Raw genomic sequence first — 14,792 nt, 5'->3', positions numbered from 1 at the left:
TGTTCTAATGAATTATATTTCTGAAAAATACTAAAATACGTATATTTTAAAACGGTTTAGTAGTGTTGTTTTAAAACAACATTGTGCATTTGAGGGTTAAATTAGAAATAACTCGAAAACCAAGGCCTTTAGAATGTTTACTACTAAGAGACTTTTGATTCAAAACGACTCTCTGCATCTTTTAAAATCATCAGAATACAAATACTTAGAAAAATGTTTGAATTAGAATTTTCATAAAAAAATTAATCTACCACAAAAAAAATATTTTTCATTTCTCCATCCTGGAGTTTTTTTAAAAGTTGCGTATTAACGTCAAGTTTCTTTAAAAAAAAAAAAATTATTTTTTAATTGAAATTTAATGTTTATTTTTAATTTTTTTGGTCAAAAACATTTTTTTTTGTACAGTGTATGTTTTTTTTTATGATACATTTTCGATTCGCTACAGCTCATTTTCAGACAATTTTTTTATACAACCAACAGTTTCAGGGCTACAATGCTTCGAATAAAACCTATGCCAAAAGGCATACGCCCTTTTAGAATGTAACTCATGGGTGTAAAAAATCTCTCCATCTGTGAAAAATGCTCAGTTTGCTAAGCCAAATACGTGTGCAAAGTTTCATTCAAATCAAAAATGGTCGATTAAATTTTCTCGTATTTCCAGGCGATTTGAAATGATTTTGCTGTATAGGTTATTGCGGGGATTATTACTACTGGTTTACAGTTCCTAACTTTCAAACTTGATGAATTGATGTAATATGGTTGAATTTAGAAATTTTTATTATTTGCTGAAGTATTGAGCAAAGTGATATATAGAAAAGTCACGTAATGTGAACAGTAACGACTTGAAACCGAAAATAATTGATTTCATTCAACAAGGACGTATCCACGAAGAAGTAAGTGAACTTTTTGGTATTCACAAGTCAGTGGTATCCCGCCTACTAAACCGATATAAACAAAAAGAAACGGTTGAAACGGTTGCCCGCTACGGTCGTCCGAGGAAAACAAGTCCACGAATGGTCCGCGTAATCAAACGTTGCTCTGAAAACGACTGTTTTACATCAGGATCCGAAATAAGCAACAATTTAGGCGTGGCTCACGGCGATGCGCAGCAATAGCATAAAAGATATGCAACAAAATATTAAGAAAATCAGCAATTAATAATTGATATCTTTTAGTTCTTATCTTTTGTCGCTTCAAAAATCATAGTATTTCAACTTCTTCTGTACTTAAATAATGTTATTTTAAAATGAATAACTGTAACCTCTCTGAAATTATGTAAATGAAAAGAAAAAAATTCACGAGGGTTGTATGCAAAGCCACGACCGCAAGGTTGACGTAGAACTACATAAGCTTGTTTGTTGCATTACTTTTATTGAATATGTTTAAAATTTTGTGCAAAACAGGAGTTTTGCACATACAACACTGAACAAGAATAAAACAAACACAATACAACGTAAACAACTTTCAACAGTCAAAGTGCATGCAGATAATTCCAACGCAAAACGAGAAAACATTAAATCTTCAATAATTTGTTTGTTGTCCTTATAAGGACTGTTGTTGTTCAATTTCATATCGGATTTAATGTTGATCGCATCTGTGTGCTACCCCGACAGAGGAGATTAAGGCATTTTTCTGATAAAACAATTGAATGCTGTTTTTACACTGAAAACCAGCATTCCAAAATGTTTGTGTGCTGTCAAAATATGGCAACTTTTCATTAGAGGAAGTGCCAACCAATGTACCTACTACTGATGCTACTCACTACTGCAAAAAGGCAGCTTTTACTAAAGCAAGTGCCGCTGCACCAGCTGGCCCAAATATCGCTGCTGATACCACTACTGCTGCTGATGTTATCTGCTGCCATAGCTGCTGCTGTTAAGTAAGGATTGTTTTAGTCGCTGTCTAGAATTAATATGAGAAGTTTCGGCTGATACAGGCTCTTATATAGGCCAAATAGTAAATTCCGAATTATTAGGTCTATAATACTGTCGACCGTGCTTGGGAAGCAATCATATACCTACTAATCAGAGGTCAAATTTTTCGTTTTGACAAGGCTTGACAATTTTCAATAGTACAACAGTTTGGATAATAAAATAACAATTTTCTGCATTTGGGAAGAGTCTTAGAAGATTTTACAATCTATTGCTGCAAGAACGAAGGAAGTCCATCGAAAACTAACCCATTTATTAGCATTCGAAATTGGACATATTTTTCACTTTTTCCGGTTTTAGATTTTCATTTTACATCCCTATGTAGCCGAGTACGTAGCCGAACTTCCTAAGAGACGTAGTTCTACGTCAAAAAAACATTATCCGAACCCGAAAGCAATGAGCGTCGCTTAAAATCTATATAAAAACATAGAGTCTGGTTTAACTTATGTCCAACACTGTATATCCGCTTGGTGTTCTTTCGTCAAATAATAAATCTCCAATTCATCATCTACGCGAAATGCAGGTTGTCTTTATTTGTAAAGTTGCTTTGTCTTTGTTTTCATTTAGTTAACTCTTTTCTATTATTGCAATAAAAAATGGCAGCACAGCGTAAAAATAACAAAATAAGCTAATTAAACATACGAACAGGAAACATAAGAAAGTCCGTCCACTAGCAGCCATCAGGACAACAAAGAGACAAGCTATGGCTGCATTCGTAATTCACACTACAGTTGTGATCTGGGTTGGATTTAGTGGGGAGTTGCATACTAGATATGTTTTTTTATCAAGCGGAGCATTCAATCTGGTGATCAGGATGCTCCTTCTGGAAACGGTCACACTTTGGTGTAACAAAAGTTCTGACGTTGTCGTATTCCGCGGCTCCCGTATGAGTTTTAGCCTGCCGCTGAATACGGTTCTTCGGGCTAGCGATGGGTGCAACGGGGCGCCTCCGACTGTGCCTAAGACCGACTGTGTATTTGGTGTCATACTCAAGCCTTGGGAATTCATACGATGTTTTCTGCTGGAAAAATATAAGAAAAGCTATTACCGATTCAGACGCGTATGGGTAGCATAGTACCTTAACAACCACATCGTGAGAGTTGGCACTCATCGGCTTAGTGAGACAATCACGTGTTCCTCTGCACAGATGCAACCGAAAGCGACCGGTAGTGCTCTTTCCGGACCAAGTTAATCGCACCGCTAGGCCTGTTTTGCGCGGTACGAATTTATAGTGAAGCCCCTGCGCAGACAAGCCAGATTTTGTTCGGCGGTGGTAGCTGGTAAAATAAATGACGATTAAATTCGTTCCGAAAATAATGTTGAATTGTTGTTGTGGCATTTATTTCCATGGTGTGTTTATTGCCGGGTCTCGGTAATTTATTGACGAGAACAGCACCACTGAGTGTTCGGTTGAAAAAATGTCACATTTCTCGTGTCATCTCGGTTCATCTAACTGAAATTTCGGCACAAAATATCGGTAGTAATAGCTCGGTAATATTTTGTGCCAAAATTTTAGTTAATTTTAACCGAGATTTACTAAAATATGTGACTTTTCTTTAACCGAGCACTCAGTGATGCCATTTTCGGCAAAAATTTCAAGTCAAAGGATCATGGTGAGTTCGAGATAAAATCGGAGCCAAAATTATGTCACATACAAACCTAGTGCAATTGCATAGGCGCGTCTAAGGCATGCCTCAGATCAATGAGGTATATACAGGTGAGAAATAAGAAAACATTTAAATTTAAAATTTACTGCTCCCAAGAAACAGAACTGGTTTTATCAAATTTTTATAGGGCTGTTTTGGCTGTATCAAGCGCTATAAAACTTTGATTGAACCAATGTTGTTACTCAGGCTGAGTCGGCTCCACTGAATGCTCGTTCAAAAAAAAAAAATTAAAGCTGTCACATTTTTTCATAAATCTCGGTTCAACTAACTGAAATTCCGGCATACACTACCGGAAGTGTGAGAGCAGTTTTTTTCGCAGTGAAAGATATTCTCCTGTATACACTAGTGATTCTCACCGCCGACATAGGTGTCGATGGTTGTGAGGTGGCGTGATCCACTTACAACCAACCCAACTGGTCTAGATTCAATCCTAGCCGACACCGGGAGATTTTCTGAGGCGAAAAATCTCTGGGATCACGCCTTCCATCGCATGAGGAAGTAAAGCCGTTGGCGCCGGTCCGTTAATAAAACGGGTCGTGAGTTAGGGTCCTGGGTGTGGAGTCGCCTAGGCATCGGTGATTGGCCACAACAGTGGCGGAACTAGACTGACGGAAAATAAGCGAGAATAAAAAAAAACTAGTGATTCTCTGAGGAGAAATTACGAGCCTGGAATATTGGAATGGCCATGAGAATCGATAAATCAACTTTGCAATCGTTGCATACACCAACAACCAGGCTTGTTTTTTCTCTTCTCAGATAAAACCCTACCATGTAGGAGATTTTCTTTCACTGCGAAAACAACTGCTCTCACACTGGTGGACGAAGGGACGAACTTGCTTGAAGAGAGCTGCGAATCGTGTGTATCTGGAGAGTATGCAAATAAACACCGCAGTGGAACTAGAAATATCTCTCCAAAGAGATAATAAACTGAAGTGATATTTCTCACACGTTCGGGCAATACGCTCAGTAACTACACAGCAGAGCTTTCTGCAGTGCTTTTAATGAGTGTCTTCTCAGCAATTATCAAATGAGGGGAAACTCTAGGTAGGAAAATTATATTGCGTTGTTTGCTTTGCATCTCGAAAGTGAAAACAAACTTGCTCTTCGAATGCTAGCGAATTTATCTCAGCAGTGCACACCGCGGCGGCTTCGCTCAGCTGTGGCAAGTGTGTTAGTTTTTCTGCAAGCAGCAGAAACACAGTACAAAACAGAAAAAAGTGTAGTGCAAAAAACTGCTACACGCAGCGCCCATGCTAGGTAAGAAGTAAACAGTAAATATTCACTCTGCTCTTATCATATATAGAGGAGAATATGAAGCCTGCCAACAACCCTACCAAAACTACTGATGGATTACGTGCCAACTCAACTGAGGGCAAGGATGGTCAAAATCGTATCAGATAATTATCATGAGAAAATCCTATTGGACTCTGATCACGCATAACACGCGATGTTTTGTATCGTCTCTCGAGAAGAGAACTTATGTGACAAATAAATTGCCGAAAAAATATTCCGTGAACTTCATAGCCTGTTAACTGTATGCGAGTTTATCTTCGCTTGTTCATACGCTGTTTCGATTCTCTCATCGGCTCCAAACGGTAACTCATTATCGTCTCCCAATCCGATCGAGCCGTGAAACGAAAATCATAGGTTTGAATCATTTTGTGAGTGAGAGTGTCGTAAAATTGTGTCGCAAACCAAAAACTCAGAGAGAGAAAAAACCGCAAGCGGTAGAACAACAGAAAGGCAGTAATCAGGGATACCAGATTTACAGATTTATCTGTGAAATGCAGATTTTCCGTGAACGATTTTGTTCTTTTCAATTTGCAAATATTTGTTGTTACTTTCTGCATAGATTGCAAACTTTTTTTCGAATCTATTTATATTTGCGCATTTTCTCCAAAATGTGTGCAGGTTTTTACTTGTTTAAACAAAATTTTTCGACATCGACCAACATACATCAATGAACAATCCTTCGATGCAAATAAAACCGACGAAAAAAGATGCATTGAGTTAACAATAACAATAGCAAGCAACATTTTGTTAAACGATGAAAAACCTATTTTGCTGTCAACACTTGCGACTAAGAAGAAAAGGGAGATAATATTCCAAGCGATCGCAATCATTTCTCTCTTCCGAAAGTTATCGTCTCGCGATTCTTCTCTTTTGTTTTGACACTTCGATTCTAACAACGAAGAGTTAATCATCGGTTTGTACAGCTATTGGAAATTCAACCTCTGGGAGAGAATAAACTATCTCAGCGAATCTCCGAATTGGTTCATTCGAACTGGCAATCGTACAATAATTGTTACAATCGACTGAGAGATAAAGTTGACTCACACGCTGAAAAAGATCGAATGTTATCGCCGACTTTATCACCGATCACCATCATTGACTGAGAGACTGGCAGTACTCTCGCAGAATTCAATGAATTTTTACGGACGTGTAGACATTACCAATCTAAGCAACTTTGCATACTTTTTTTTTCAAAAATTTAATCAAAATCATCAAAAATCAATCAAAATTCAATCAAAGTTTTAAGTTTTTAAGCCTCTTTTCTAAAATCGATAAATCTAAATAATGACTATAGATATATTGAAGAGAAAATATTTGTTCTAAAACAAAAAGTGATTCAAAAAACAGCATCCCAAGATTTCTACAAACTTATGTTCTAGAGATAGACCATTTAGTTGCCTAAAACTCTTCTGAATATTTCAAAATGAATGAAAAAATAGACGGTTATTTCGAATTTCTTTGGACTTAAGTTTTATAGACAGACAATTTAATTACCTGAAACTCTCCTAAAAATTTCAAAATAGGCACTTTTAAGAAAAAAAGTTTTTCAACAAAAACTTTTTTCAAGTCCAACTTTGTGCCACGTTGGAAATGCATGGCCATGACAATGTTGGTAGAATTTTTTTTTTCTTGATAGTGCCCATTTCGAACAATCAGTAATAGATTTGGTGGGGTTGTTGGTGGATATAAGGACTGCAAAGTTAATTTATCGAGTCTATTGACTACAACAGTAACCCAGGCGAATTTTCTGGCAGACTTTCAAGCCAACTAACAGAGCACTGGATGGTCACGGCCGGTGATTATCATCGAACAGGTTATGGTCCGGAAAGTCAGGTCTGAACTTCGATTGAAACAATCTCTTCTAACCCGAATCGAAACCAAATGTTCCAGAACGAGTACCAAATCGAGTGATGCTCCGGTATAGACTGTTCCGAAAATTATAAATACATCTTCTTTCGTGAATAAAACAAAACAAAAACAGGATTTTTCCGGTCATTTTATTCTAAAATATAGATAATAAGCGTTTTCTTTCCAGTTTCAATTCAATTTGGGATTATTTTTCGTAGGATACGCGAGTTCTCTAACTTTTCTCCTAACACTACTCATAAGCTTTTGTACAGTGTGTTCTCCGACCATTTTTACCACTTTAAGCCAATCTTTTTTAAATTTTTCAACATTGTCCGCTGGTTTGACATATTTCTTCAGCTTTGCCTTGGTCAAAGCCCAAAAAGTTTCAATAGGGCGAATTTCAGGGCAGTTTGGAGGATTCATCTCCTTTGGGACACATGTGACATTATTTGTTTTATACCCCCCTAGTGCATCCTTAGAGTAATGTCAGGAAGCAAGATCGGGCCAAAAGATTGGAGGATTGTTATGCTGCTTAACCATGGGTAACAACCTTTTCTGCAAACACTTTTTCACGTAAATTTTACCATTCATTGTGTCATTCGTAATGAATGGACGAGATATTTTCCCACATCCACAAATGGCCTGCCAAACCATTACCTTTTTGCCGAATTTTTCGGTGTAAATGGCTTTCACTGGTCCAGGGACATCCTTTCCCTTCGGTGATGTATAAAATTGCGGTCCTGGCAGAGTCTTATAGTCCAGTTTTTTGTAGGTTTCGTCATCCATGATAACACACCCCATTTGTTTGGTCAGAAGTTTGTCATAAAGCTTCCGAGCTCTCGGTTTCACAGATTCAGCTTGTTTTGGATTTCGTTTTGGCTGCTTCTGCTTCCGACGGGTCTGCAGACCCATTCTTCCCTTGGCACGCATAACGTTACTCGCCGAGGTTCCAAGCTTTCTCGCCATATCTCGTACTGATACTGAAGGATGCCGCTTGTAGTATTCCTTAACATTTTTGTCCATTGTGGGATCAACAGGCCCGGGTTTTCTACCACGTCTTGGAGCATCAGTAAATGTGCACTCTTCACAATACTTCCGCAATGCGGTTTGAACTGCTCCGACACAGGTAAAACCTCGGGAGAAAGGCCACGCATTTTCAAAATTTCGCACTAAATGTTAGAAAAAATGACAGCATCTGTTTCTTTTGGATGTAAACAACAGGACGCAGCCAACGTTTGGTTGAATACTGCACCACAGAAAACAGACGTGCCACTCGATGACGCTTTCATCGACCAGAAAAATAACGATAATTTAGAAATTTTTCTTAGTGGGCAATAGTGCCGCTAGTGTCGCTATAAGCAAGTGTGCCGTTTTCATTATCAAAGACAAAAACCATCAGTAATGCCGCTTGTGTTGATTTAAGCAAGCGTGCAACGACAAAAACCGTTTTACGAAAACAAGTTAGTAGGAAATAAGCTCACATGGTGGCGCTTGAGTGTAATGTTTCGAATAAGGACGAAGATTTTTCAGGATTTTTGCTCGAAGAGGCACGTCTGTTTGTCTGTGACTGCACGTTATTTGAAATGACGGTTGATCGTAAGTGTATTTATAATTATCGGGACGGTCTATAAAATTTCGTCAAAAACGTTGATAATTATAAAAACAACAGACAGTAAATCGTCCACTCGCACTTTTCCAGACAATGTTCTTACATAATTTTTGCTTTAAAGTGCCCATTTCGAAATGTTCAGAGGAATTTTGGGTAACTAAGTTGACTAAATTGTTGACTTTATTAAGGTTTGTATCCGCAATAATTCAGACACTTTCAAATCAGTGTAACTCTTGCAACAGCGGTTCTCAACCTGGGGTACGCGTATCCCTGGGGGTACTCGAAAGCCTTCAGGGGGTACTTACCTTACCAAACAGTCCCAAGCCGTGGTGTGGCCTTTGCTGTACGTAAGAGTCGTCTCCATTCCACTCGGCCCATGGCTGCAGTTCGCCAGCTCTGCAGTCTGCGTAGGGTCCGCCCGCTGTGCACCTCTCCGTCTCGCCCCTGACGGATTGGTTTCAAGAACCATCTTCACAGGGCTGTCGTCTGACATCCTTACAACATGCCCAGCCCACCGCAAACTGCCTATCTTAGCGGTGTGGACGATAGATGGCTCCCCAAGCAGCTCCTGCAGTGCGTGGTTCATTCGCCTTCTCCACACTCCGTTTTCCATCTGAAGTCCACCGAAGATGGTACGCAACACCTTCCGCTCGAAGACCGCAAGGGCGCGTTGGTCCTCCACAAGCATAGTCCATGTCCGGTCTGATCAGCGTCTTGTAGATGGTTAACTTGGTGCGGCGACGAATTCCACTCGATCGGAGCGTCCTCCGGAGACCAAAGTATGCACGATTTCCTACCATAATGCGCCGTTGAATTTCTCTGCTGGTACCGTTGTCGGCAGTTACCAGTGAGCCCAGATACACGAACTCAGCAACCACCTCGATTTCATCACCACCAGTTTGAACTCGAGGTGGGAGGTTAGCACTGTCCTCTCGTGAACCCCTTCCTTTCATGTACTTCGTCTTCGATGCATTGATGACCAGTCCAATCCGTTTGGCTTCAGCCTTTAGTCCGATGTACGTATCCGCCATCTTCACAAAGGTCCGAGCCGCAATGTCGATATCGTCGGCGAAACCAAACAGTTGAACCGAATTTTGGAATATCGTGCCACTCGTGTTAATCCCCGCTCTTCTAATGACACCTTCCAGGGTAATGTTAAACAGTAGGCACGAGAGACCATCACCTTGCCTTAGACCTCTTCGGGTTTCGAAGGGGCTCGAGAGTGCTCCCGAAACTCGAACTACACACATCACTCGATCCATCCATCGTCAGTTTGTCCGAAAAATCCGTAGTCGTGTATAATTTGCCAAAGCTTGTCCCGATCGATTGTGTCGTACGCCGATTCAAAATCGATGAACAAATGATATGTGGGCACGTTATATTCGCGGCATTTCTGCATAACCTGCCGAACCGCGAATATCTGATCCGTGGTGGCGCGGGCACCCATAAATCCCGCCTGGTAGTGCCCCACGAACTGCTTCGCAAATGGTAATAGTCGACGGCAAAGTATTTGGGAGAGTACCTTGTAGGCGGCGTTCAACAGAGTGATTGCCCGGTAATTGCAGCACTCCAGTTTGTCGCCCTTTTTGTAGATGGGACACACAATACCCTCCATCCACTCCTCCGGTACTCGTTCTTCCTCCCAAACCTTGACAATGACTCAGTGCACGGCTCTAGCCAGTGTTTCTCCACCGTATTTCAATAGCTCGCTGGGAAGTTGGTGCACTTCAGCAGCTTTATTGTTTTTCAGCCGACCAATCTCCTCCTCCACCTCCAGAAGATCGGGGGCTGGAATTCTGATGTCTTCTGCTCGTGCACCAAGATCAGTTGCCATACCGTCCTCGCGCTCTACTGCATCGCTGTTTAGATGCTCGTCGAAGTGCTGCCTCCACCTTTTGATCACCTCACACTCCTCGTCTGTTAGGAGGTTGCCGTCCAAGCTCCTGCACATATCGGCTTGCGGCACAAAGCCTTTGCGGGAGCTGTTCAGCTTCTCGTAGAACTTCCGAGTATCGTTAGCTTGGCACAGCTCTTCCATCGCTACGCGATCTCGGTCCTCTTGCTGGCGCTTCTTCCTTCGGAGGACTGAGTTTTGGCTGTTCCGTGACTGTCGGTATCGTTCCACGTTTGCTCTCGTTCGGTGTTGCAGCATTCTCGCCCGTGCTGCATTCTTCTCCTCGACTAAACGTTTGCATTCGCCGTCAAACCAGTCATTTCTATAATTCAGGGCCCTTGTACCTAGTAGCGCTACTGCAGTGCTACCTATGGCGGATCGGATGCTTCTCCAGCCATCTTCAAGGGTAGCTGCGCCAAGCTGCTCTTCCGTAGGTAGCACTGCCTCCAGCTGCTGCGCGTATTCCTGTGCAGCCTCGGCGTCCCGCAGTTGCTCAATATTGGGTCGCGGCGTTTGACTTCGACGGGTGTTATACATCGTCGCTAGTTTTGAGCGCATGCACACAGCTACTAGGTAGTGGTCCGAATTCCGAATATTCGCACTGCGGTAGGTGCGAACGTTGATGATGTCGGAGAAAAACCTGCCGTTGATTAAAACGTGGTCGATTTGGTTCTCGGTCTGTTGGTCGGGTGATCTCCAGGTGGATTTGTGGATACCTTTGCGGGGGAAAAAGGTACTTCGGACTACCATACCACGGGAAGCCGCAAAGTTCACGCCCCGATGGCCGTTATCATTAGACACGGCATGCAGGCTATCTGGTCCGATTACCGGTCTGTACATTGCCTCCCGTCCTACCTTAGCATTCAAGTCCCCAATAACGATCTCCACGTCCCGTCGCGGGTAGCTATCGTAGACCTGCTCCAGCTGCGCGTAGAACGCTTCCTTCTCGTCGTCGGGTCTTCCTTCATGTGGGCAGAGCACGTTGATGATGCTGTAGTTGAAGAACCGGCCATTCATCCTCAACTTGCACATCCTTGCGTTGATCGGCTGCCACCCTATCACGCGTTGGCGCATCTTACCCAGTACTATGAAGCCGGTTCCCAGCTCGCTGGTGGTACCACAACTCTGGTAGAAAGTAGCCGCCCGGTGCCCGCTTTTCCATACCTTCTGTCCTGTCCAACAAATTTCCTGCAGCGCTACGACTTCGAAGTTGCGTGGATGTAGCTCGTCATAAATTATCCTGTCGCATCCTGGAAAGCAGAGCGATTTGCAGTTCCATGTCCCAAGTTTCCATTCGTAGTCCTTATTACGTTGCCTAGGTCCATGCCGATTGTTCCGATCCGTATTGTCTCTTACGTTGTTTGTAACATGTTGTTTTCCGGGGCGGCTCGTTGGGCCTTCCCCAACCCCTCGTCTCGCCGGGGGATCATCGTGTCAGCTCTGTTTAGAGTCCCACGCTGCCACCAGGACGTTGATCAGTCGCTCCTAACATGGAGATCAGACGCTGTTTTGAGCCGCACCATCTTGGTGAACAGACGCTCGGGTTGGCGAAGCATTTCCTCTACCGCCGGAATATGGTTAACGCGCCAATGATCGCGTCGCACCTTCTCACTTAGAGATAGGAACTTGTGAGGGCCGAAGCTATGTTTGACGCTCCTTTCAGGTTGTCAACTCACCATTTGATGCCCAGCCTTCAAGGGGTACGCGAAAAAAAAAATCAGTAATAGCAGACAAAGCAATTTTTCTTTGAAATCCTTCATTTGTTTTTCAATCTTGCTCTTAAAACATGACTGTAGCAATCAAACAAACCATAGTTCAATTTTAAACCGAAACAACCAATCTACCACTACTCTCTCCCACTCTGCGGAAACATTACAGGCCAGGGGGTAGAATCGATATGAAAAATATCGCCAAGGGGTAAGCGAACAAAAAAAGGTTGAGAACCGCTGTCTTGCAAGATCAGGACTATGCTATCGCTGTCAAATCCCATATATTTGCTGCGTATCCAACATCTCAATGGTCCGCAGTTACCCTGACAGATATAAAAAAAATCCAGTAAAAAATCCATTTAACTCGAAATGGTTGCAGGAATAGCTTTTCGCTTTCACATTAGAAAGAGACAGCAGATGTTGTGCAATATTAAAGCTTTGAGCGATTCCTTCCACTTAAATATATCTAGGGGCAGAGCTATTTCGTGTGCAAATTCTCTATGCGAACTTTGGCTCGCAAAGTAGGAATGTCACCAGGATTCAGAATCAAAGAAGAGTTCCGGTTTGAAGTACTATCGGGACGATAAGCGGAATTTGACGCCAAAAACCGAATTTGACGGCCGAAAATTGTATTGCTATTTTTCGACAAAATTTTCATGCGACGTTGGAACCGAAGATAACTAGAACAAGATACCTAACTTCCATATTTTCATACATTTTGAACACGACCGATTTCCGACGGTTATTGCTGCCATCTGATGACTTAAATTTTCATAAAATTGTCACTATGAGCAAAACCGATTTATCGTGCATAGTCCGTCATCGATCGTTGAGCTGTTCAAGATTGTATATGAAAAGGATGTAGCAGTTTGGTCAGCTCGACGCTTAAGATAACATGCAGATTAATGATATTGTTATTTTTTGCACTTCATGCTATTGCCATATTTTTTGCTCTTCAAAGTACGACAGAAAAGTGTGACATTGACTATCAGAGTGGGGGTTTATATTGAGGGGTTATATTTATTTTCAGATCCCATTCTACCAAAACTTAAGGCACAGACAGACGTCAAGTAAGAACAAAATTGATCGAAAATTCCGTGTAAATTTTCAAAGAGAATTGCGTTATAAATCACTTTTATACTAGCGCCACCTGGTGAGCTTATCGCTACAATACATTTTTTTTTCGCTGGTGTATGAGGCTGGCGTCACTGGTAGCGCTATCTGGTTACGAATTCCTACTACAAAAATCTTTACACAAGTTTGGAACTCAGCTTGGACGTCTGTCTGCGCTTAAAGTTTGATATGTCGCAAGCCAGGTTTCAGAACTATTGTGCTTATGTTCAGGTTCACCGAGGCACCCGATTTTTGCTTTTTTAACCTCGGTAAGAGTGGAAAACTTGACTGTAGACCGTGCTCATAGCGGTTATCTGGAAGTTCTGATGGTACGCTTAATTTTAAATGATGCGCCGATAATTCTTGATTCTTCCGGAAAGTTTCATGTATGAGAACTAAACATTCGTACACATAGTTATTGTTTTTCGGATGGCAGCACCGTACAGTCGTCCACATGGATACTGAAGAAATTGTTTCACCTTTCAGCAGTCATGTCCTGACCTTGTCGTCAGTTGATTTTGACGTTAAGTATGCATCATATTAACAGTATATAAATTAGTTCGACTTTTGCTCACGCGCAGCGACAATCATGTCCGATGAATTCTGCAAGAGTCAGGTATCTTGTTCTACCCAAGTAACAATATCAGTTTTACGATGCACTTGAAGAAGTTTTGATTGCTTGTCCTTTCAAACAGGGCATAAATCTTATTATTCTCACAATCTGCTACAAATCAGCCGTAAAACTCTCATATGATCAAGGAGGCCCATGCTAGAGAAGGTGCTCAAGAATATTTCCTAAAGATTGCTTAAAACTCTTTATTTTAATCGACATGTACTCATGATGACATTCAGGAGTTGCTCACAATCATGGAAAAACTATAACGACTTTCGAGAGTTCTATAAATCAGGTTCGCAATCCTTCTTTCTAGCTTATTTCGCTGTTAACAGAATTTATTTTTTATTTACATAGAGCAATTTATAAAACAAACCCCATCGATCTACTCTTTCTCCAAAATGAATGTCATCGTAGTCGTTTAATAGAATAGGTAGATAAATTTACATGTATTTTCAAAAACATATTTGTAAATTTTTGATTGCCACGTTAAGTTTGTACGTGTTATGTGGCAAAAATGTTTGTAATTTTCAACGCGCCATAATATTACTGGCAAATAGATAATTTATTTAGAAAATAAAAAATATATCTGAATTTTCGTTGAGTTCGGGTTTGCTGGACTATGGAAAATTTTACTAAACTTTGTGTTCATCATGGTCAACATTCACTACTGAACTGCCAGAATTATTAGTAGCATTGAGAATCTCGGCCTTTTATTACCGTTTAATTATAAATCGCTATTATTTTGACGGAGTTAATCACAGTTTGTTCGCCATATTTGACGTTGGTTTTAAATTAATCCCTCATTTTTTTAGTGTCTCGATAAGTTGGCATTTATTTGTTGCATTCACGGAGAAGAATACTTGCGCTTGAATTAAACTTTTTTGAACTTTTCAAGACAAACAAATTTTATCTGAGATAGCCCCTCTCCCGTTTGACAGCTGTTTGTTTACAGTCAAGCACCATTTTTGCTGTTTAAAAATTTCACTTACAGCGATTCTTAAACAAGAAACAATAAATGGTTTTGAATAAACATCCGGTGTATTTTATTATTAGGACCTTAAAACACGAGCAAAATGAAGAAATGCAACATATTGCATGAAGCAGGGGAATCA

The 14,792-nt window shown here is 41.0% G+C and overlaps 1 protein-coding gene across 4 annotated transcripts in view; it reads right to left on the bottom strand.

Annotated features, from left to right (window-relative positions):
• Positions 1-2,431: 2,431 nt before the first annotated feature.
• Positions 2,432-14,792, bottom strand: part of LOC129717600 (anosmin-1) — a 39,653-nt gene continuing 27,292 nt past the window's right edge. For 3 of the 4 annotated variants that reach the window (XM_055667614.1, XM_055667616.1, XM_055667615.1), the window contains exons 6-7: positions 3,010-3,208; positions 2,432-2,952 (exon numbers count right to left, since the gene is read on the bottom strand). In XM_055667614.1, coding sequence (XP_055523589.1) covers positions 2,716-2,952; positions 3,010-3,208 — 436 coding nt within the window. In that variant the 3' untranslated portion in view covers positions 2,432-2,715. The remainder of the gene's footprint in view (positions 2,953-3,009; positions 3,209-14,792) is intronic. The other variant, XM_055667617.1, reaches the window with a different exon arrangement.

Source organism: Wyeomyia smithii, chromosome 1 (assembly GCF_029784165.1).
Source record: "Wyeomyia smithii strain HCP4-BCI-WySm-NY-G18 chromosome 1, ASM2978416v1, whole genome shotgun sequence".
In the NCBI taxonomy this organism is placed as follows: domain Eukaryota; kingdom Metazoa; phylum Arthropoda; class Insecta; order Diptera; family Culicidae; genus Wyeomyia; species Wyeomyia smithii.
Note: the sequence above shows the minus strand (reverse complement) of the source record. Positions and strands in the feature narration are given on the sequence as shown.